General features: G+C 42.9%; 1 protein-coding gene across 6 annotated transcripts in view; it reads left to right on the forward strand.

Annotated features, from left to right (window-relative positions):
* Positions 1 to 24,136, forward strand: part of LOC116948314 (uncharacterized) — a 79,835-nt gene that overhangs the window by 18,233 nt on the left and 37,466 nt on the right. For 5 of the 6 annotated variants that reach the window (XR_004403790.2, XM_032964865.2, XM_032964861.2 and 2 more), the window contains exons 4-6: positions 9,900 to 10,162; positions 18,259 to 18,391; positions 18,740 to 18,757. Coding sequence is in view for 5 of the 6 variants with exons in the window: in XM_032964865.2 (XP_032820756.2) it covers positions 9,900 to 10,162; positions 18,259 to 18,391; positions 18,740 to 18,757 (414 nt within the window). In the remaining variant the exon portion in view is untranslated. The remainder of the gene's footprint in view (positions 1 to 9,899; positions 10,163 to 18,258; positions 18,392 to 18,739; positions 18,758 to 24,136) is intronic. The other variant, XM_032964864.2, reaches the window with a different exon arrangement.

The raw sequence follows: 24,136 nt of genomic DNA on the forward strand, positions 1-24,136 counted from the left end.
ACACACAGTACACGGTAGACACACACAGTACACGGTAGACACAGTACACGGTAGACACACGCAGTACACGGTAGACACAGTACACGGTAGACACACACAGTACACGGTAGACACAGTACACGGTAGACACAGTACACGGTAGACACACGCAGTACACGGTAGACACAGTACACGGTAGACACATTACACGGTAGACACACACAGTACACGGTAGACACACACGGTAGACACACGCAGTACACGGTAGATACACAGTACACGGTAGACACAGTACACGGTACACGGTAGACACACGCAGTACACGGTAGACACACACAGTACACGGCAGACACAGTACACGGTAGACACACGCAGTACACGGTAGACACACGCAGTACACGGTAGACACACACAGTACACGGTAGACACACAGTACACGGTACACACACAATACACACACAGCGTTGTCCCACGTCTGACCGCATCGCCGCATATGATTGAATTCAAACCGCAGAGCACATTTTGTGTAGAAATAAGTTCGCCGCATATACGTGAAATGGCACAAACGGAACCTGCATAAAGCGAGCTAAATCTGTACTCAGTTAGGATTATACATGGCAGTTCTCGCCCCGTACTGACAGAATAATGCCCCAAGTCACTCTTGCTAAAATTAAACTATCCTTGTCTCTCACCTGGTAAAATTAATAATAGAGAATTGAACTTGACTGCACAAGAAAACCCATTTAAATAAAATGTCGTTCTCTACTTAATTTTACCAAATTATACTTCTGAGAATTTAAATGTCAGATTGACTGCAATGCGACAACATTCCTCTCATGTGGCATAGCGGGAGAAAAGTTATGTCCTCTATCTTGTGGACCAGAGGTCCCCCTTGAAGGGATCTCAGAGGTTGCTCTGTAGTATCCACTTCCGTGGGCCATTCTCCAACACAAAGGTTTGCACTGCTCTGTCAGAAATCCCAATAGATAATCCATCTCATGCTATGACGTCGACGGCACAATGTTAAGCTCCTTGATGAAAGGCGCTTTATAGATACAACATAGAATAGAACATTTCGAGAAAATTAGCCAAATACTGAAAAAAAAAGCCTGCTGAAACATTTGCAATAGTGCAGTTTATGCTCGCCAACAGTTGATGAGTATGTTTAAGCAATCGCCAGTACTCTACTACTAATGCTGCAGTATGTAGATTAACAAAGGCACATTCATAGCAGTTTTTCATATTTACCATATACAGTAAGCACATCCTGTTCATCGAGTCCCTTTATGGTTTTCAGTTACAGTCAACACTGTTTTACCAGAAATGCAAATTCGGGACAGATATTATCATTCGGTCCCTGTTTTTTCCATTGATGTTCTTATACGGGCGCAGGACTCCAGCCAGATATCGCGTGTGATGGGTGCGGTGCAATAATGGTCTTCCTTTGATATGCACAAGCGGATGGAATTAATGTATCTAGAGATGGCTCATAAAAAACACATTTTATTTCATCACACACGTTTAAAGGATGTCCAATTCAATGTTTTTCATGGCTAAATCAAACTGCAGGACTTGCAACACTGGTTCGAAGGTTGTGAGTCACAATCCTGAACCAATGAGTTACACATTTTTTCTGACACTTATTTGAATTTATATTTATTGGTAAATTGTACTACTAGTACTACAATTAGTAGTACTACTAGTAGTACTACTAGTACTACAATTAGTACTACTAATTGTAGTACTACTAGTACTACAATTAGTACTACTAGTACTACAATTAGTATCACAATTAGTACTAGTAGTACAATTAATATTTTGCGCAGCTTTGCAATATATATTCCTTTAAAATATTTCTTCATATCCCCCCCCCCCATCATGTTATTCCAATTGTGCTATTGGTGTCATGCCATGCAATGAAGAATCCATTTGGAAATTTCACCAATAAGCTGCCCAAGTGATTTTTTTCATAGGACTTTTGCTGAACCAACCTTCCGTGTGACATTATTTTTTCGACACAGGAGGGGTTACATTTTCCCATTATGATGTTTTTTTTGTACCATGACGTGAAGCTGATTTTTTTTTTATCCTCAGAAATGCATTTAGGCCACATTAAGTGAAAACCCCCAATGTTAAAGTTGTGGTTTGTTTTTGCAGTCATTGATGGCCAGGCTGAGAGCATCAACTCACTTAGACTTGAGAACATGCTTTCATCACTAGTGGGCTGCAACTCGGATGAAAATCCAGGATCTCAGCAATGCTGGCTCCACACGATGACCATCTTGCCACTTCCATGTATACAGTCCATTCATATATATAGAAAGCTGACAACAACATAGCCCTCGCTTGGGATGCAGGATATAGTGGGTTGCATCCAAATCCTGATGATGCATGTATATTTGAATTTGGAGTTTGCATGTTCCACCCGTGTTCTCGTGGATTACTCTCTGGGTCTTCTAGTTTTGCCCTCCGCATTTATAAACAAGCGTTGAGATACATTGGCTGCAAGAAATGCCCACGTGATCTTATAAGCCACTTCGATGAGCTATGATCATGTGTGGCGAGGTCACCTTTGAAGAAGAGCTCATAGCTCAGTGGGCTCTTACCTTGGGAAAAAGTACAGGACAATAAAATTATCATACATGCACCCAATTTAATCACGTGTCAGAAGCGAAGCTGGGTGGATCCTGGTTGGTGCTTGTATGGGAGACTGCCGGGTCAATATCAGGCCTTAGGATTGCTAGATGGCCAGACCATGCCAGTCCATCAATGGGTTCTGGAATATATCTGTGCAGAGCTTTGAGTGTCATCCTATTTATACGTTTTTCTCCAGGTTCACTAGATTCCTCACACATGAAACCAAACATTCCTGAATCAAATTGGCCAAATACCCAAATGCGGGAGCCTCCAAAAGTGAATGTTAACAATTATTTTTTGTAATATTGTGTGTTAATATATACAGCTTAAGCAGGATATAAACAGACCCAGTGAGCGTAAATCCATGTGAGATTATATCACCAGCTTCCATTTGGCCTCCCACCACCAGTGTAATTTGAGGATGCATTGCTTACTTTACATGTGTGCCTATATCCTTCTTCTACTGTATATGATAACACTGCTGTACATATGTTATGGGACATGTATGTTAATTGTATTTTTTACTGTATAACACAATACATCATCCGCATTGCGGGAAGATGGTGCTCAATGCCCTGTCTGTATTGTACAATTATTGGTATATTTACAATACAGTGCGTATAAATTGGAAAGCGCTTCGGAATTGGCATCATGGATGCGTGCGCAAAGCTGACAGCTGTTGCACGGAGTGTATTTTACGTGGGCCCGCAAGACAGTCCCGCGACCATCGCTGCCCACTCTTCCTGTAATCCCGGCTGGCGAGCTCTGCGGGAGGCATGGAGGCTGCGTGTGGCCATGGCGATCGGAGCAGAGGACCTCAGCTTCCTCATGAGCTGGCCCCTCCAGGCCTGGTGTGGCCACGATTGAGGTTTACATCGTTTTGGCAGTTTAACCGCCACCATCGCCTTCAAGTGTTATGCCGTCCTTGTAGCAAAAAAACTGCGCTGCAGGGTTAATGCACGTTTTTTTGTGCGCTCTGTCATGTTAGGTTTTTTTTTTTATTAATCTACGGCTGTGCACGTTTTTCACTTGGCTGCCGTGATAGGTATGCAGTATAATATTTATAGCCTTGTGTATGGATGCAGAATTAGGTGTGCAGGCTAGTCTATATATTCAAACCTGTCAAATCCCCCCCCCCCCCCTTATGAATGTAACAGTGGATATTAAAACTCCAACGGACGGGGGTTTTTTTTCATTATAATTTATTTTCCAGCGGTAGTAGTAGGGTAATACATAACTTTCAGTGCATTGCTTTATTTTGCAAACAAACACTCCAAAGTGTGCGTAACTGCACACTTTCAAAAGTCAGCGCATTTAAGCAGCACATTTGGATTCAGTTAATGAGAATCAGTGTAGCCAATGCATGTAATTAACAAACCATTCATAGATGATCTCTGCGATTCGTAAGATATTGGAAAATTATTCGTCCGACAATATCATTGCTGCTAAAAGTAACTTTCTGTTGCGTGTTTTTATAGAAAAGTATTTTGTTCTATCTTTTTTTAACTGCATACACCTTCTTCCATTTAAAAAAAAAGTTACGTGCTGCTCAAATCAGAATTGAGGCTGTGCTCCTCTCCTGCTTTCAGCCCAGAGACAGTGGTGGAAATTGCACATTCCTATGGCAGGGGCAAGTCGCTCTTATAAGGTCGCACTCAGTACACACAAAGTGCTTGCCACAAATGAACCACAATACCTTGCTGATTTTGTCAAGAAGCATAAACATCACGCGAACTCCAGTCACCCTCGCAGTGGCTTTGGGCTCATCAATCGATGAAGGACGCTCACCGCATCACGCGCTTTCAGATGCGCTTCTGCGGCAGTCTGGAACTCTCTTCCGATATTATGAACCCACTGGAGCTATGTATTTTTATATCTAGATTTAAAACTAATTTCTTTAGAACTGCTTTTTTGTGCTTAGTTGTCCTTCCCCCGCACCTCCGATTAGCACGGTTAGCTACGTTCGCTGCGAAATAAGTTCAAAATAATACATTAATAGGACAACCACTGTTGACTTTCCCAGGAGGTGATAGCCATTTTGTCGCCCCAGAGGGATGATGGGCTGAATAAACTCCATACGCCAGCATTCGACCTCGCAACATCACGACTGTGAGCCGTGAGTGTTCAACGAGCCGATACGATATGTCATTGTGTCACGTGTGGCATGGCAGTTTTTTTTTAATTGAACATCATCCATTTCCCAAATCGGAACAGTGTTTGCAACCAATTTTATGTTCCACTCACTTGGCTGATGGCAGCGCAGCAGGGGCTGAAGTTGCAGCATATATTTCACCAGAGGTATTTAAACGACAACAGCAGTAGCAGCGTCATTGTCATCATGAGCATTGTTCTGTAGAACATTTCCACAGAATCTCATATTTTAGTCAGTCTTTGTCTCATCGACTAAAGCATTCACATTTAGGCCACTATTATTCGTTTCATCTTGGTGTGATGGGTTTGCACTTTTTCAGTTTCTGGATATTACGTGGTCGGCTAATTGTTGAAATTAGTAATATTTGTAATGTACATATGCAGTAAAACTAATGACCATTGTGGCATATTCCTAAGTGCACCTCAGCCTCTAATAGCCTTACTAAATTAACTTAGCCTGCATCTTCGATCAGACGAGTTAATATCGTCTTGTTCTAGTATGTCACGCTTTTTGGTCTTAGGGAAGGTAGTAGTAGTATTCGTTGCCTTAAACAAAAATATTTGTTGACAAACACTTAATCACTCATTTGGTTAAGACAATTTAACAGTCCGAAGGGCACGAATGTATGCGTGAAGTTGACTAAATTTCACTTTAAAGGTGACGTGTAATGAACTATCATCAAATATAATGTCATGCAAATGATGCGTAACATTTGTGCATATTAGAATTTATCATTTACAATTTGGGCACGTTATGTGGCAACGATATGCCCGTCTTCTTTGGTTCTTTCGGTAAAGTCACGTAGAATGAGAATAAAATAATAAATTGATAAAATAAAATAACACAATAATATTCTCACGACGTTTCGGCCACAACACAAGCGGCCTTCAGTCTCGTCCCTTCACCTGATGAAGGCTGCTTGTGTTGTGGCCGAAACGTCGTGAGAATATTATTGTGTTATTTTATTTTATCAATTTATTATTTTATTCTCATTCTACGTGACTTTACCGAAAGAACCAAAGAAGATGAATCCTTGCAGTCACGAAATCTTTAAATCGAAAGATATGCCCGTCTTTTATGGAATAATAAAACAAACTCTAAAAATAGAACACACACACACAAACCCACGAATACCATTGAGACGGCAGAATTAGACACAAAATAACACATTCTTTACTCCTAATAACTACTCCTGAAATTGTGAAAATGAATCAAATCTGCTTAGAATCTTGACAGAGCTAATGATCAACAACACGAAAAGCTCAAATTACACAAAGACCTCAAATGTCCAGACGAGGTGTTGACAATGTTTATGAATCAGCATGAAGTTTGAATGCAAATGATCAGATTTATTTATTAAGTGCTGCCAATACTTGTATAAAAACAGCATATATTCAACAAAATGCATTTATTGAAGAATATGCAAAAATGACGTGATTTATTTAATGTTGTGGTTTGCTGCTTTTGTTTTTAAATTACACATTTCTACAGTGGGATGAAGCCTTCTCAATTAATTGTGTTCGTCAGTGTGCAATCAATAGTGCTCTATAAGCCACAGGATGTCTCTAAAAGCAGGAAGGACAATAGATTTTTAACTTAGGTTTCATGTAACCAGATATGATTTAAATGTTTCCGTTCACGTTCTGCATGGTCCCATCGTATTGGAGGTTTTGTCGTAATTCGTTTATTCCAATTGCATTTACCCCGTTAATTAACAATTTTTATTGGTTTTTGTGTGTCATTTAAGCACATGTGGGTACATTAATTGCAAAAAAAATTACGGGAGTTTTGTGTAAAGAAATAACACTTCGAGGATTCCCCGGGGTGAGCTGCCACCTATGAGGTGGTAGGTTTGAATCTGAGTTTAAGCTTCCCATTATTAGATCACGTTTATAAGTATCTTGAGTTAATGGTCCCTTCCTCCCATCATCTTTTCTCCACGTCTTACAACTGTGAACTATACTTGCTCTCTGTCTACTATACCCTTCAATATCGCTGTTTGTTGCTGGGAGCTTTGCATCTTGGGGCCTTTGCGTTGGCGCTCGGCGAACGCAATTTCAGTAAAATGCGCGGGCAAAAGCGCGTGGTGTTTTTTGTCCACACGAGCCACGGGGGGTGGGGGAGGAGGACAGCACCCGGGTGAGTCACGCGAAGAGACACAGAGAGCCTCGCTCAGCTGACGCCCAAGAGAGAGAGAGAGAGCGTGGGATTGGAGTCAAGGTTGTGCGATTCTGTGGCAGTAACGTCATGCGGAGCGATAATTGGTTTTCACGGCTTTCAGAGGGAGAAGGCATGATGCGCGTCAATGGACAAAGTTGTCTATTGAGTCGAGCGTTGTTCGGTATCTCGTCATCGTTACATGCCGTGCCGCAGAACTTGAGGAGGAATGTCGATGTTTCAAAGGTTTGGCTGCTCCGTAAAAAAACGTCCCTCCTCATAACTGAGAGCTGTCTTTCAGATGTATTTATTTTTCTATGTGGTTATTGATGCACTCCGCACTTTGTGCATTGATCTGTTCTCTCATAGATCGTCGACAAATTTAAACATTCTGGCTAGCTGACCCAGCCGACTCACTTCAATATATAGGATATACCAACGTTCACATTATTCATAATACTGTCATAAATAACAGAAATAATTTGCCACCCTTTGTCAGCAACTGAACCTTTTTTTTACCGTTATAATATTACGAATTTACGCGCCTTAATCCACTGCTAGATGAAGGCCCACATGCAGTACTTTTTCCACGTTGGTCATTGCAAGTTGGTGAAGGAGATATCCAGAACCTGTTCACGCATCACTCGCTACGGATGTTAGCCGTGACTGGGAAACGAAGTCATCTCACTGGGTACATATAGCAGTGCACTAAATAACCACTGTGCTTACAACTCCACCATACATGCTATGTATATATGTAATCACATAAATAGAACACGCATTCGGATACACCAGAGGATGCATTCGTAAATAATTTGTAAGGCCTGAGTGGTGCCCAAGATGTTTCATGTTGCATGCTATTTAGAAACAATCCATAATATCATTCCTGAATATAGAAATGTATCAAGTTCACCCCCGTGATTCCAGATGTCAGAGAGATGCAATTATGTGGCTATGCAAGCATTTAAGGTTTAAAACAAATCTAAAACACGTCTAATATCAGGTGTACTTTGATGAAAGGATATTCACAAACAAATTAGCCATGTATAACGGCTCATAAAGTATCCTGTATATTACTCTTTGGTTCTATTCGATAAAGTCACGTAGGTAAAAAGTAAAACAACAAAAAAGTCACCTACGTGACTTTACCAAATAGAACCAAAGAGTATGGATCCTTGCAGTCACGAAAGCTTCAAATCTAGAATCCTGCACATTATGGAGGTTTTCGTGATGCGTTTTCGGGGTGTACCCCCGTGTTGTTCGACGTTTTGGGGGTGTACCCCTGTGTTCGACGTTTTGGGGGTGTACCCCCGTGTTGTTCGACGTTTTGGGGGTCTACCCCTGTGTTGTTCGACGTTTTGGGGGTGTACCCCCGTGTTGTTCGACGTTTTGGGGGTGTACCCCCTGTGTTGTTCGACGTTTTGAGGGTGTACCCCCATGGTGTTCGACGTTTTGGGGGTGTACCCCCGTGTTGTTCGACGTTTTGGGGGTGTACCCCCGTGGTGTTCGACGTTTTCCTCCACGTGCTGGGAGATTCTTCAGAACTTTTCCAACCTGGAAACACGTTTGGAGAGAATACGTCATGTATTTATGTTAACTATGGCACGAACTACACATTAGGCCTTGAATTATGTATGTCTGCTTTAAGTCATAACAATAGAAGATTACACTTTTTCATTACCCATGCTCCTGAATCGATCTGCAGAAAATTATTTAATCCGCAACTTGGATTCATCCTATGATTTGACTTTATCTACGGATGAGGTGAATTCCACGGAGGTGGTAGCAGTTTTTCTATTATACACACTTGTCTGTGTCAAATCATTTGTATGTGCACATTCAAACTAGGAGTTACCGGAAGTGGCGTACACTCTGCTTGAACGCACGCACACACAAACATGTATGACACGCGCATGTCGATAGCAGGGGGTACACACATTACTTTGCCATGAACGTCGCTTGCACGTGTACACACCAGGGCCCCGTGCTGTGCTTTGTCCAGTCGACTGTTCAAGCCATGGGTTCTTTATGTGTGTGGGCGCGCGCACGTGTGGGCGCGCGCACGTGTGTGCGCGTGCGCGTGTGCACGTGTGTGTGTGTGTGTGCGCGTGCGTGCGCGTGTGCGCGTGCGCGTGTGTGCGTGTGCGTGCACATGTGTGTGTGTGTGCGTGTGCACGCACGTGTGTGCGTGCGTGTGCCTGTGTGCACCGCAGTGTAACGGTTAGCACTACGCCGCGCTACGAACCTGGCGACCCGGGTTCAATTCCTGCTCACGGCCAACACCTGTGACGATTATCTAAACCAGCCCTGGGCATCCCCTAGGTCGACTAAGCCTCAAATGAGTACCTGGTGCGGTGTGTAAACATCGCCACTTGGGAGACAGGCGGCCGGGCGTGGTTCTGGCTACCTCGCGTGCCACGTCGGCTTAATAGGTGCTCGCTAATAGCAATTGCCCCAACACTCCGTTAAGGCGTTACTGCAGGAGCTTTGTCTTTGCGTGCACCATAGGGGGGTAGAGCCGGTGCATCTGCCAGTCATCTCAGTCAACCCATGGTACCTGGGTGTGTCCCGTAACCGCCTGCCTTCGATGCTTCACGCGGCCTCAAAGTGCATCTGGCCTGGCACTGGCGCCGTGATGATGTCACCACCACTGTGTGAGAATGGTGGCTGTGGTTTCTGCTGTTTTGAGCATAGCAGTGCAGTGATTAGCATACTGCACTACAAACTTGTTCACTTGAGCTTCATTTCCACTCACGACCAATAACAGTGCTGTATATTTGAACTGCTCCTGGATTTCCACTGGGTCGACTCGGCCTCAAATGAATACCTGGTATGGTGAGTAAACACCAACACTGGGGAGACACAACGTCGGCCTTGCCGGCCTTCATAGGCACTACTCGCCAACAGCATTTGCCCCCAAACAGTCTGTTGTAAGGATATGCGGGGGATCTTTGTTTTTTGCGTGTGCATACAGGTAAAACGTTGCTGGACTGGCTGTCCCATGCCCCGTTCGGAGAGGGGGCTCTCACCTTCGCTGTGACGGGCTCCACGGAGCTGGGTGGCCCAGCTGGTCCAGGCGGACCAGGCGGGCCAGGCATCCAAAGTGAGGCCATGCCCGGCGACGCGGTGGGCCTCTGCTGCCACTTGCTGGAAGTGGGGCTGCTTCGAGCTGTCGGGGACTCTTTGGACCACCTGGCTGTGGCTGATGACTCTCATGCCGACAAGCCAACATTCAGGGTGAGATGAACTGGATGGCTCCGCTGGAGTGGGAGAAACAATGTTAAGGCGGGGGGGGGGGGGGGGGGTGATAGCATGGCTTATTTCAGTCATGTTTCCCAAAATGCAATTTATCTAACAGGTTTTTTGGGGTTTTATCGCGTGTTATTCCCATGATGTCACAGTATAAGCCGACAGCAGGGTATCAGGGGGGGTTTAAGAGCATCACCGCCAAAACCTGTGTTGTAGTAGTATCACTTCTGATTTTCATCAGTAACACTGTGGCTTAAAAGGGGTAAAAAAATATAAGAGGTGATGTTTCGTGCAATGGCTCTTCTTCATAGCACATGCATCTATGTCTTTTGAAGAAGGGAAAATGTATTCGCTTTGTCGCAGAGCAATATTTCCCAAAACTTCACCTACTGTGATTCCGGACATACAATACCCTGGTGTCTACAAACTAAGTTGCCTCTGTGGTAGTAGTTACATTGGAGAAACCAAACCCCATATCTCGGACCGCATTCGTGAACATAAAGCAGACCTTAAACACGGTAGAACCAACACCTCGGCCGTAGCAGATCATTGTTCTAATTCAGTAGGCTCACATGCCATTGACTTTTCCAAGACGGAGGTTCTTTGTAAGCCATCTGGCTTCCATGAGAGATTCGTTCATGAGGCTATCCACATATACAAACACAGAGACAATTTCAACCGAGAAGATGGATTCTATCTTAGCAATCATTGGAAAGATTTGATAAATCATTTCAGTTCTTGATTGATTGTTCACGCTTACAGTGCCTTTCAGACAGCATACATAAAAACAAATTTCGTCTCCCCCCTCCTCTTTTCAAAAAATAGATGGACTAGTCCTGGCAAACAGCCAATCGTTGCGCGTGACGCAAACGTTATTTTTATATATATAAATAAATATGCCGTTTTCAAAATAAATTTATGCAAACCGACACACCTGATGATGACCGTTTGAGTTATGGTCGAAACGTCGTGAGAATTTTTTATTGTTTTATATATATTTTGTTATTTTGTTGTTTCTCTTCAACGTGACTTTGCCGAAAAAACTAAGAATATGGATTACTGCAGTCACGAAAGCTTTAAATCAAAATTTAATCGCCTCTACGGGGAGGGTTTTCACATAACTTTAAGATCCTTCAACAAACTCCGGGATAAGAAAGCTCAGCTGATCGAGTCTCTCACCTTCCTGAAGAGATGCCGCGACTCTGGGGTAATACCAATCGCATTTACACTCACCTCTGCTACTGTAACTTCTTCTAATGCGAAACGAATTCTTTTCAAAACTAGCTTAGCTCTTATCTCAGAAAAAATCAGACTTATACGCACAGAACTAGATCAGTTAGACAAGACACTCTACAAATCACACTTATCATTGACGGCAATAATGTCCACATCGGATTGGGAACATGTAGACAATATGACTGCCTCTTCAGCTGCTACTATGTCGACCAAATGTAAGGAAAACCTGATTTCCAAATTTAACCTCCTTTTCAACAAAAGACCGGACCCACACACCAAAAAGTTAGACGTTAATAAAGTCGTAATTAATCGCAGTAACAGTTCTATTTCCGATGGTCTGAAATCCGTTTTAGCTAAAGGTCTAAACTTTGCAGTCACACCTAAACACATACCAGTTAATGATATAATTGCCCAAGTAGACGTTGCTCTCAGGGGCCTGGGTCACATCGCTGCAGACGTAGCAAGATCTGAAATCGCTGCAACCCTCAAAAACGCTAAGATGCCAGCTAGCAACCTCAGCAAAGATGAGCGTTTTGAATTATATAAATTAAAAAAGAGGAATGATATTGTAGTTCTCTCAGCTGACAAAGGCAATGCTACTGTTATTATGGATAAAATAGAATACAACAACAAAATTAAAGAATTACTCGACGATGGTAGTTATACAAAAATAAAAAGAGATCCCACCAACAGCCTCGTCACACAAACCAACAAAATAATTTCTGATTCAACCGCATTAATTGATCAATCTAAACGGTTTTCGTTGAAACCTTCTGCTGCCAGGCCACCAAGATTATACGGCTTACCAAAAATACATAAAGTTGATACACCTCTTCGTCCCATAGTCTCTACTATCAGCTCCCCCACCTACAAACTAGCTCGTTTTTTGTCTGAAATCCTGCGTCCTTTCACTGGAAAGACCACCTCTGCGGTACAAAATTCTACTCACCTGGTATCAACAATCAAGGGTATTTCCCTGTCCCCAGACGACCTGCTTGTCAGTTTTGATGTAGTTTCCTTGTTCACCAAGGTTCCTGTACCTGACACCATTGCAATCATTGAAGACTTGGTTCATCAAGGACTAAACGCTGAGGTACCCCCCCTGGTGAGACACTGTTTAACCAATACATACTTCACTTGGAATGGAACTTTCTACAAACAAACTGAGGGCACCCCAATGGGCTCCCCCCTTTCTCCAGTTATAGCTAACATTTTCATGGAGAAATTTGAGACTGACGCCATCCAGACTGCCACTCTACGCCCAACCTTGTGGAAGAGGTACGTGGATGACACTTTTGTCATCTGGCCACATGGCCGGCCTGCTCTAGACCAATTCTTCGACCACATCAATTCCATACACCCAGCCATCAGATTTACCATGGAAGTCGAAATAGATGGCAAGATACCTTTTTTGGATGTCCTAATTAAAAAGAGACCTGATGGTTCAATGAGCCACTCTGTCTACAGGAAAGCTACCCATACGGATGCTTATCTGAAACCGGATTCCCACCACCATCCATCACAGAAGAATTCTCTCATCAAGACTCTGTATCATAGAGCCCAATGCATATCCGACCAGGAACACATAAGCAGTGAACTCAAGCACGTACACCAGGCTCTTAGGGCTAATGGTTACTCCGACTATACAATCCGCAAAGCTATCACTCAAACCATGAAGAAGAACCCTCTTGAGGAGCCTTTCAAAACCATCACTTTACCCTACATTGCTGGGATCACAAAAAAAAGATCTCCAAAATCTTGAATAAACACAAGATCCAGGTCCGTTTCAACACATTACATAAAATCCGTGATCTGGTTCCGTCTGTAAAAGATGTGATTCCGGACATACAATACCCTGGTGTCTACAAACTAAGTTGCCTCTGTGGTAGTAGTTACATTGGAGAAACCAAACGCCATATCTCGGACCGCATTCGTGAACATAAAGCAGACCTTAAACACGGTAGGACCAACACCTCGGCCGTAGCAGATCATTGTTCTAATTCAGTAGGCTCACATGCCATTGACTTTTCCAAGACGGAGGTTCTTTGTAAGCCATCTGGCTTCCATGAGAGATTCGTTCATGAGGCTATCCACATATACAAACACAGAGACAATTTCAACCGAGAAGATGGATTCTATCTTAGCAATCATTGGAAAGATTTGATAAATCATTTCAGTTCTTGATTGATTGTTCACGCTTACAGTGCCTTTCAGACAGCATACATAAAAACAAATTTCGTCTCCCCCCTCCTCTTTTCAAAAAATAGATGGACTAGTCCTGGCAAACTGCCAATCGTTGCGCGTGACGCAAACGTTATTTTTATATATATAAATAAATATGCCGTTTTCAAAATAAATTTATGCAAACCGACACACCTGATGATGACCGTTTGAGTTATGGTCGAAACGTCGTGAGAATTTTTTATTGTTTTATATATATTTTGTTATTTTGTTGTTTCTCTTCAACGTGACTTTGCCGAAAAAACTAAGAATATTCACCTACTGTGTTTTCTTTTTTTTTAAGGCCACAGTGTTATTAAATAAAAAAATAAAAATTAGATTTGTTTGTGAGCCACTGCCAGCTCATCGTGACAAGTAATTTGTTTGTGTAATATTGAATTGTTTCTCTTTCACAGTCACCTTTGGTATCTTGTGCTCTGATTGATGCATTGTTTTTCAAGTAGCACCCTGACCATTACCGTCTGTGATTGTATAGAATCTGGCACGTGTAGCTTATTTCAACTTAAATCTCACTTGCTAAATTCATCTGTAGAAAAATAAACTGAAGGGAGGAGAATATAAATATCTATCCAATTCACAAGTAGAATACTTTTTTGGGGAGAAACATACATTTGTATCCACTGTATCGATCTTTCAAGTTACTTTTATTGAAATAAACATACTTTGATTGGATTGAAAGTTAATTGTAAACTCGGTACATCAGCTGGCTTGCCTATAACAAGTAAATGAGTGGAGTAAAAGTAAAAAGTAGCATACATATATAACAAGTTAATGAGTAAAGTATAGAAGTACTGTACATCTGCACAGACCACCAATGGTTTGATGTGCTCTTTTCCTGACCCTGAGCCAGTGGTGGAAATTCCACATTTCCATGACAGGGGACAGTTTTTCCATGCAACGGGCCACCATTGTCTCTCCACAAAAGTGATTCTCGTGTCACTGACTTGGGGAGTGATGCGTTGAGCAGACCCTCATTTGGAGTTTGAACTTTCAACCCTGCCATCGTGGGTCATGACCTCTAACCACTGTGACACCCGGTAAATCAGATAAGGAGGGATCCATTATTCCACTTTATATTAGTCTCACATGTGCAAACGTTATAATGATCATTATTATTTATAGCCCTTTGGCAATCGAGTGCTTTATGAAGTGGTTGTACGAGTTCTAGAGATTGTTTGGCCATACTTCAGCACGATGATTTAGTGCAGTTGGGTGAAGGCAGGGGCCCAGGACTGGTTCAAATATCGTTCGCCCCTGATGTTAACCGCTGTCTGAAATCAAACTCTGGTCACTGAGTTCATACAGCAGTGTAGGTTCCACTGCGACACCACCACTCCACCCCGCTCACTTAATATGTAAGACATTCTTAAACTTCTTTACAGAACGGAGCAATCTTTCACTTAAAGTAAATTATTGTTTTGCTAATGCATATACAGTGTGTACCTATCAGGCCTCCCAGCCAATGCTCGTGTAGTAATATGTTATTTAAAAACAGTTTTTTTAAAAATTGCGATCAACATTCTATAACCAAAGCTAGGCAACCGTTCATGATCCATGACGAGACCATTTGCCGAAGATGAAATCATTCTAATGCATTACAAGCGAGGGGGGAGGGGGGGGCTGCTTCAGAGAGCATAGAAACGACGCGATGCAGAGTGGTGGAAAGTTACACAAAGGAATATGGAGGAGCCAATTCGATGGGTTGCTTTCTAATCCACTTCTCCCTGAACTTCACTCACAAGTAGGCGAGACGGGAAATGCATAATTAACAATGTGGTTAATACGTCAGCTTCTGAAGTAAAACTGCATAAGGTTACAAGGAGGTTGAATAGAGGACTTGATAAAGCCACAACCAAAGACGTTCTGTTTTTTGCTTTGATATACCCCTGACTGTGTCATGTTGCACATGTAAGTGCTTGTCATGTTTTATGTGATTTTCTATTTCATCTCTTTATGGTTGAGCACTCGAGGATTTGCTTAGATGTTTTGGGCCGGAACTGGATGGTATAAATGTCTTTGTTTGGTTTTGGAACTGTCACTGTCGCCGGTGTGCGATGGAAAGAAACGTTTTTTCGCAATAGCAGTCGCTGTGCAGTTTTGTCATTTGGGAAATATGAAATAACATGGCATGGACGTCCAAGGTTTAATTTATTTACGCTTGACATCTTGAAAGTGGAGAATTTACCTGGCAGTATTCAACCTTTAAACGCGGGAGATGAAATGCGCAAGGCATCAAAAACCCCCTTTAATCTCCGATACGCACGCAGTTACAATTCATTAAACATCAGGGACAGTGGTATTTTATGAAGGTCATCGTAAGAATTCTGTCAAACATGCCAGTAAGCAATGAGTACCAAATGATGCAGACCACAGTAGGTCAATTATTCATGCACGCTGCACACGTGTAGTGGTATGATTACCTGCTGGCAGCCGGTCGCGAGCTCTGAGGGTAGGCCCAATTTCTTTTTTGTGCAGGCTCCATTCAATTATTCAACGCCACAAAACCTGCCACTTGCACGCCAGCCACGGCTTAATTGAAGCGAGTGCGATTTCCAAAATAGGCGCACGTTCAAGTGCAGCGTTGCCTGTGTTGGGTTGGGCAAAGCCCTGGGAAAAACCTGCAGAGCGGCTGGCTCTGCCGTGTGTTCGGTGAATAATTACCCGTGGTTAGTTACTTCATCTCAAATAGTTTTGAGCTCGCGGGATTGTTTGGACGGAATGCCCACCACGCCGCCTCGGGGCCGTCCGTAAATGACGTCACGCACCTGGGGGGGGGGGGGGGGTCAGACATTTGTGACGATGTGTGACGAGAGGGGGGGTTTGAGAAATGTGACGTCACATCAAAATGCACAACTTTAAATAAATATAGACAACACGTTCTACTTAATTAAATAGACATCAGAGTGCAGCGCCACATTAAATACGCACTACAGTGACAATTGTTTAAAGCGATTTGAAGCATGTTTATTTTTTTTTGGGGGGGGGGGCAGAGCTTTGTGACGTCATATTTGAGGGGGGGGGGTCTGACTTTTTGTGACGCCGTGTGACGAAGGGGGGTAAAAAATCGTCCAAAATCGCGTGACGTCATTTATGGACGGCCCCCTAGCTGTCTGAGCCTTCAACTTGGAGAGCAGCGGCGAAGCAGACTTCTGTGAGACCCGCGCCGTGCTGACCTTGACGCTGACCTTGACGCTCCACACAAAAAGACATCACCTTTGAGTTTTTCAATCCAGCCTTGGCTGCGCTGCAAGTCACCGATCCAGCAAGTGGAGGCGAATGCTGGTGAATAATTACATCTCAGTACAAATTGTCCCTGTTCTCAACTTTGTTTTATCTTCTTTGGTTCTTTCGGTAAAGTCACGTAGAATGAGAATAAAATAATAAATTGATAAAATAACACAATAATATTCTCACGACGTTTCGGCCACAACACAAGCGGCCTTCACCTGATGAAGGCCGCTTGTGTTGTTGTTCACCTGATGAAGGCCGCTTGTGTTGTGGCCGAAACGTCGTGAGAATATTATTGTGTTATTTTATTTTATAAATTTATTATTTTATTCTCATTCTACGTGACTTTACCGAAAGAACCAAAGAAGATGAATCATTGCAGTCACGAAAGCTTTAAATCGAAACTTTGTTGTAGGGTATTACTTGGCAGTAGTGACCTGCATCACATTATCACTTTTTTTTTGCTTCAGTACAAGCAGCCACTGAGCTTGTGTGTTTTTTTTTGTATAATCTAAGCTAAGAGATCGAATATATTGTAGATAAGTCAAGTGCTTAGCATTTAAACTATTTGGTAATTTTGTTGGGTGTTTGTTATCCACCTACAGCAAAATACCTCATTGCATAAAGAAAATGTCTGCTTGGTGGTGGACATCTAACACATGTACAAAATACAACCTTGACTCACAGAGTACATGCTGTAAATCGTAATTGTTGTCAAGGTTGGATCTAAAAGATAGGCATGCATATAGTTGAGTCTTTGCTTATAACGATAACAATTAAAAAAACATAAATTTTCGTTTTGGACCCCCGCGAAAATCACACCATGGATGCTGATAATTTTATCTCTAGGATAAAAGTTAAAAAAATACTTTAAGTATCACGCTAAACAATTAAACATACGCAGTCCCCATCCACCGGTCAAGAAAGTAATTTGGCTCCTAGTCTTGTAGCTAAAGAGGATGAGAAGTGCATTGAAGTGCTCTTATGGTTACCACAAATAAATAAGCAGAGCGTGACTGGTGTTGCATGAGGCATGAGTGAATATGTGTGCGTACGTAGGGTAGCGTTTAGCGCATAGCACTACAAACCTGGGATTCCGTGTTCAATTCCTGCTCATAGCCAACACCAGTGACTATTATCTGCATCGGTCCCTAGACTCCCCTAGGTCGAATCCGCCTCAAATGAGTACCTGGTGCGGTGTGCAAACATCGCTACTGGGGAGACAAAGCCGGTCAGGCATAGTGCTGGCCATCCATACCCCCCCCTCGTGTGCCATGCTGGTCTTCATAGGCGCTGCTCGCTAACGGCACTTGCCCCCATACGTCTGTTTAAGGTTACACGGGGGGAATCTTTGTCTTTGTATTTGTGTGCATCCACAGATGGAGCAGGAGTACACGTGGGTAGCCCTGGGGCAGCAGAGAACGTCGTGGAAGAGACTACAGGCCGTGTGGCCTCCGCCGGCACTGCCTCAAGACGCAGAGGGCCACCCAACGCTGGACAGCTCCTTGTCAGGTAATACGCTTGAATTCAGCTCGCTCGGAGGTGGCTAGGTCGCTTCGAGGTCAGAGTGATGAGCTGTCACTGCCGAGACCCTGAGTTCAAATACTAGCAGCCCCCTGCAATTAGTTTGGCTACATTCCAGCTCTAAGAATTAAATAATTACTGGATTGACTGTGCATAATTATAATTTTCCAACCGTGAAATGTTTAACATTTCAGTATGACTATTTAGTCACCTATGCCGCCCTAGAATATCGTTTTATTATGTTGCCATACTTTTAAGAGTCACTGTTTGACAGAAACAAATAATAAAGAAAAATAATTAAACCTTGAGACTAATTGAATTATTTGTTGTTTTCAGGTGTGGATGACATTAAACGTAGGTGACATTATTTTATCGTAACTTTTAACTGTGATACGAAAAGCAATGTCCTAATGCATCAACCATCGGTGCACTTTGAAATTAAACTTGGTGACATTCTGACAAAATGCGCATCCGTGATCCATTCTGTGAGAGCGCGCAAGGCATACGATTTTGTGGGTTTGTGTGGTTGTGCCGTACAGCCCTCCGATGATGTTTTTCGGGTTGCGCCGCGTATTGTTCGGCACGGTGTCCAACGTTTCGCTGCAAGTGCTGAGGGACTTCTTCAGGAACTGAAGCAGATTTTTCAACTTCGGCTTCCTCAGTTCCAGAAGAAGCTCTCTCGGCACGTGGGATGAAACGACAGACATCATACTAAACAAACAACACGTGGTACAATCCGGAGAATTCATGAGAGGCGTGGCATTAAAATAATTCATCCCGTGACAGACCGCATACAACCTCACAAAGTGCTGCAGTGGATACAGCTGGGTAGTAAGTTCAATAAATCACTTTGTTCCATGTCAACTCTCAGAATAAAATTGAAAATGTCTTCAATCTCTCAGCTTATTGGCCTTCCATAACTGGAAGTTTCTTAAAAGCTTTTGTAAAATTGCGGATATTCACCATTACGTTTCTATGAATCGGTGATGGGCAGTAGCAGTGCTTGAAATGCATAATAATGTACCAACTGTAAGAACATTTTCTATAATCGGAAGACCAATTGGCCTTAATGTCCTTTGGCCTGCCGTAACGGCAATTCCAATAAACCGAGCGACAATGGCTATCTTATTTTTTTATGTGAAAGGCGATTTATTAAATTTCTGTCCAATTATATAGTACGAGTGAACCATAGAACGCAATTGACGAGACTGCATGCAACCACTTACAATAATATTGATTTACAACCTTGTCCATCCCCTGCTGGATGGTGACCTCCCCATGTCATGTCAGTCATACAAGTTGTTGTGGTGCCATGGTGGCGAGATATTAACTATCTCGCCAGGTATAAATAAGGTCGTGGATTCGATCCTGATCCCGATCTAGACACCTGTATATTTAGAGTTTGCGTCTTCCTCTCTCTCCCCTCGGGCGCGTGGATTGTTTTTTCAGGACTTCCGGTTTTTCCCTCCACATTTAGAATCGTCATGCATTTAGAGTATTTGGCTGCTATACATTTCCACGTGATGAATCACTTTGTTTAGCTATCATTTGTGGCCAGGTCGTTGCTGAAAAAGAGCTACATAGCTCAGTGGGCCTTAGTTTAGTGTTTGACCATACTTTGCCTCCATGGTTAGTGCAGGTTTGTGACTGGAAGGCCGAGGAATTATAAATATCACTCTCCACTGGCGTTGGCCACGGCCAGGAATGTAACTCTGTTCGGTGTGTCTATAGCACAGCGCAGTAACACTGCCAGAGCACCGATTTCACGGGCCAGGAATTTGTGGCCACGTGGGTTTCCTGAGTGAATTAACGCACGGCAGCTGATGAAACCTACGGCTCAGTTTATTAGCTCACATTAGTGACAGAAACACTGTGGGGATGGCAATGTTATCGGAGGCATGGTGTAATGAATTGGCTTAAGGAATGATGGTAGTTGGGCAAAACGAAAGTCTCCCTCAGTAGTTCAGTAGGCTAATGCTGCATTAGAGCACTGCGCTAGTACCGCTGGGGCCAACTTCTGATGGCCACTTGTAATTAAAATCGTGATGATGGTGTCAGCCCAGTTACCAATGACTGCACACACTAGCGACAGTTAAATTTGTTGTTGTTTTTCTTGACGTAGCTTCCCTTAAATTTCGATTTAAAGCTTTCGTGAATGCAGGGATTCATCTTCTGGGTTCTTTCGGTAAAGTCACGTAGAATGGGAATAAAATAATTAAAATAATAATAACAGAATAAAATTCTCACGACGTTTCGGCCACAACACAAGTAGCCTTCCTCAGGTGAAGAAACAGGACTGTCCGGAAGACAGCGCTTGAGTGAACACTGCCAAGCATGGACGGCGTCTTTTAAGCAGTGTGGGAGGAACAGAGCGCCTTGACAAAGGAGTTAACATATAAATTAGCATGTTAGTATGAGGGACAAGCTTGTGTTCAGACGGACGAGTCCATCTATGTTAGGAACGGAGGAGGCAGGGGGGGGAAGAGGAGGAAACAGCCACGGTGCGCTGCTCTGTCCTGTGTTGCGTTACAACTATGCTATAAACTGGACTACTATACAATACAATATTATACCTTCCAATCTAAACTACATGGTATAATATCATATCCATAGACCAATCCCACCCTTCAATTATACAATGCGTTACTATACACTACCCTATACTTTAGACTATAAAATATTAGACTTGTAGTATTACACTATGTATTATTCTATTAACCCTACTGTATACCACACTGCTGTATATTCACTATGCAATTACGATACTATATATTGCCTTATGAATTATGTTAAACATTACACTGTTATACTATTTATTATTATACAAATGCTATAAACCTGACCATTGACCGTCGTGTGAACGGTATTAAGAGGCAGTGCCAACGAATGGACTGCGGTCTCAAAGTCACCGTAAAATACAATCAATCAATAACCGAAATGGTTTATAACGTCTTTCCAATGGTTACTAAGCCAGAATCCATCTTCCCGGTTGAAATTGTCTCAGTGTTTGTATATGTGGATAGCCTCATGAACGAATCTCTCATGGTAGCCGGATGGCTTGCAGAGAACCTCCGTCTTGGAGAAGTCAATGTCATGTTGGCCCACTGAATTACAACAGTGATCTGCCACAGCTGAGGTGTTCGTCCTACCGTGTTTCAAGTCTGCTTTGTGTTCACGGATGCGGTCCGAAATATGTCGTTTGGTTTCTCCAATGTAGCTGCTACCACAGAGGCAACTTAGTTTGTAGACGCCCGGGTACTGTATGTCTGGAACCAGATCTTTTACAGACGGAACCAGATCACGGATTTTATGTACTGTGTTGAATCGGACCTGGATCTTGTGTTCATTCAAGATTTTGGAGATCTTTTTGTGATCCCCGTAATGTAGGGTAAAGTGATGGTTTTGAATGACTCCTCAAGAGGATCCTTCTTCATGGTTGGAGTGATAGCTTTGCGGATTGTGTAGTCAGAGTAACCATTAGCCTTGAGAGCTTGGTGTACGTGCTTGAGTTCACTAGCAATGTGTTCCTGGTCGGAAATGCACTGGGCTCTATGGTATAGAGTCTTGATGAGGGAATTCTTCTGGGATGGATGGTGGTGGGAATCCGGTTTTAAGTAAGCACCTGTATGGGTAGCTTTCCTGTAGACAGTGGCTCATTGAACCATCAGGTTTCCTTTGAATTAGGACATCCAAAAAGGATTGCTTGCCATCTTTTTCGACTTCCATGGTGAATCTTATGGCTGGGTGTATGGAATTGATGTGGTCGAGGAATTGGTCTAGAGCAGGCTGGTCATGTGGCCAGATGACAAAAGTGTCATCCACGTACCTCTTCCATAAGGTCGGGCATAGAGTGGCAGTCTGGATGGCGTCAGTCTCAAAATTTTCCATGAAAACGTTGACTACACCCGGCGATAGGGGGGAGCCCATTGGGGTGCCCTCAGTTTGTTTGTAGAAAGTTCCATTCCAGGTGAAGTATGTGTTGGTTAAGCAGTGTCTCACCAGGGGGGGTACATCAGTATGCAGTCCTTGATGAACCAATTCTTCAATGATTGCGATGGTATCAGGTACCGGAACTTTGGTAAATAAGGAAACCACATCAAAGCTGGCAAGCAGGTCGTCTGGGGACAGGGAAATACCCGTGATTGTCGAAACCAGGTGAGTAGGGTTTTGAACCGCAGAGGTGGTTTTTCCAGTAAAAGGCCGTAGGATTTCAGACAGAAAACGAGCCAGTTTGTAGGTGGGGTAGTTGATAGTAGAGACGATGGTACGTAGAGGTGTATCTTCTTTACGTATCTTTGGAAGGCCATATAATCTTGGTGGCCTGGCCGCAGAAGGTTTCAATGAGAACTGTTTGGTTTGATCAATTAATGCTGTTGAATCAGAAATTATTTTTTTCAACATCATGCTAATCCCCCAGTTGCATGCTAATTTATATGTTAACTCCTTTGTCAAGGCGCTCTGTTCCTCCCACACTGCTTAAAAGACGCCGTCCATGCTTGGCAGTGTTCACTCAAGCGCTGTCTTCCGGACAGTCCTGTTTCTTCACCTGAGAAAGGCTACTTGTGTTGTGGCCAAAACGTCGTGAGAATTTTATTCTGTTATTATTTTTGTTATTTTATTCCCCTTCTACGTGATTTTACCGAAAGAACCCAGAAGTAGCTTCCCTTATTCCGCGTCTGAGAATTAAAACGTTTCTCTTTGGTAAGTGTTCTTTGCAGGGGATATAAAAGGGCATCCCTTTGTGTTTTACAGTGAGGGAATAAAGTATTTGATCCCCTGCTGATTTTGTACGTTTTCCCACTGACAAAGAAATTATCAGTCTATAATTTTAATGGTAGGTTTATTTGAAACAGTGAGAGACAGAATAACAACAAAAAAAATCTAGAAAAACGCATGTCGAAAGTGTTATAAATTGATTTGCATTTTAATGAGGGAAATGAGTATTTGACCCCCTCTCAATCGGAAAGATTTTTGGCTCCCAGGTGTCTTTTATACAGTTAACGAGCTGAGATTAGGAGCACACTCTTAAAGGGAGTGCTCCTAATCTCAGCTTGTTACCTGTATAAAAGGCACCTGTCCACAGAAGCAATCAATCATATTCCAAACTCTCCACCATTGTCAAGACCAAAGAGCTCTTCAAGGATGTCAGGGACAATATTGTAGACATACACAAGGCTGGAATGGGCTACAAGACCATTGCCAAGCAGCTTGGTGAGAAGGTGACAACAGTTGGTGCGATTATTCGCAAATGGAAGAAACACAAAAGAACTGTCAATCTCCCTCGGCCTGGGGCTCCATGCAAGATCTCACCTCGTGGAGTTGCAATGATCATGAGAACGGTGAGGAATCAGCCCAGAACTACACGGGAGGATCTTGTCAATGATCTCACTGCAGCTGGGACCATAGTCTTTGGTTCTATTCGGTAAAGTCACATAGGTAAAAAATAATAAAAAACAAAACAACAAAAAATCACGACGTTTTGGCCACAACACAAGTGGCCTTCATCAGGTGAAGGGACCAAACTGTCCAGAGGACAGCGTTGGAGTGAAGAAAGTCAAGCGCAGGTCGCCTCCTTTAAGCTGAGGGGGTAAACAGAAAACGCCTTGACAAAGGAATTAGCATAAAATGTACTACTGTGAAAGCTTGGAATTAGCATAAAATGACATTACACCACCGTGAGAGTTTGGGATGCCACTAATTTAATAAATATACTGCACCATTGAAAATTAGATT

The sequence above is a fragment of the Petromyzon marinus genome, chromosome 33, assembly GCF_048934315.1.
Source record: "Petromyzon marinus isolate PM22_M1 ecotype Great Lakes invasive population chromosome 33, UKy_Petmar_22M1.pri1.0, whole genome shotgun sequence".
NCBI classification, from domain to species: domain Eukaryota; kingdom Metazoa; phylum Chordata; class Hyperoartia; order Petromyzontiformes; family Petromyzontidae; genus Petromyzon; species Petromyzon marinus.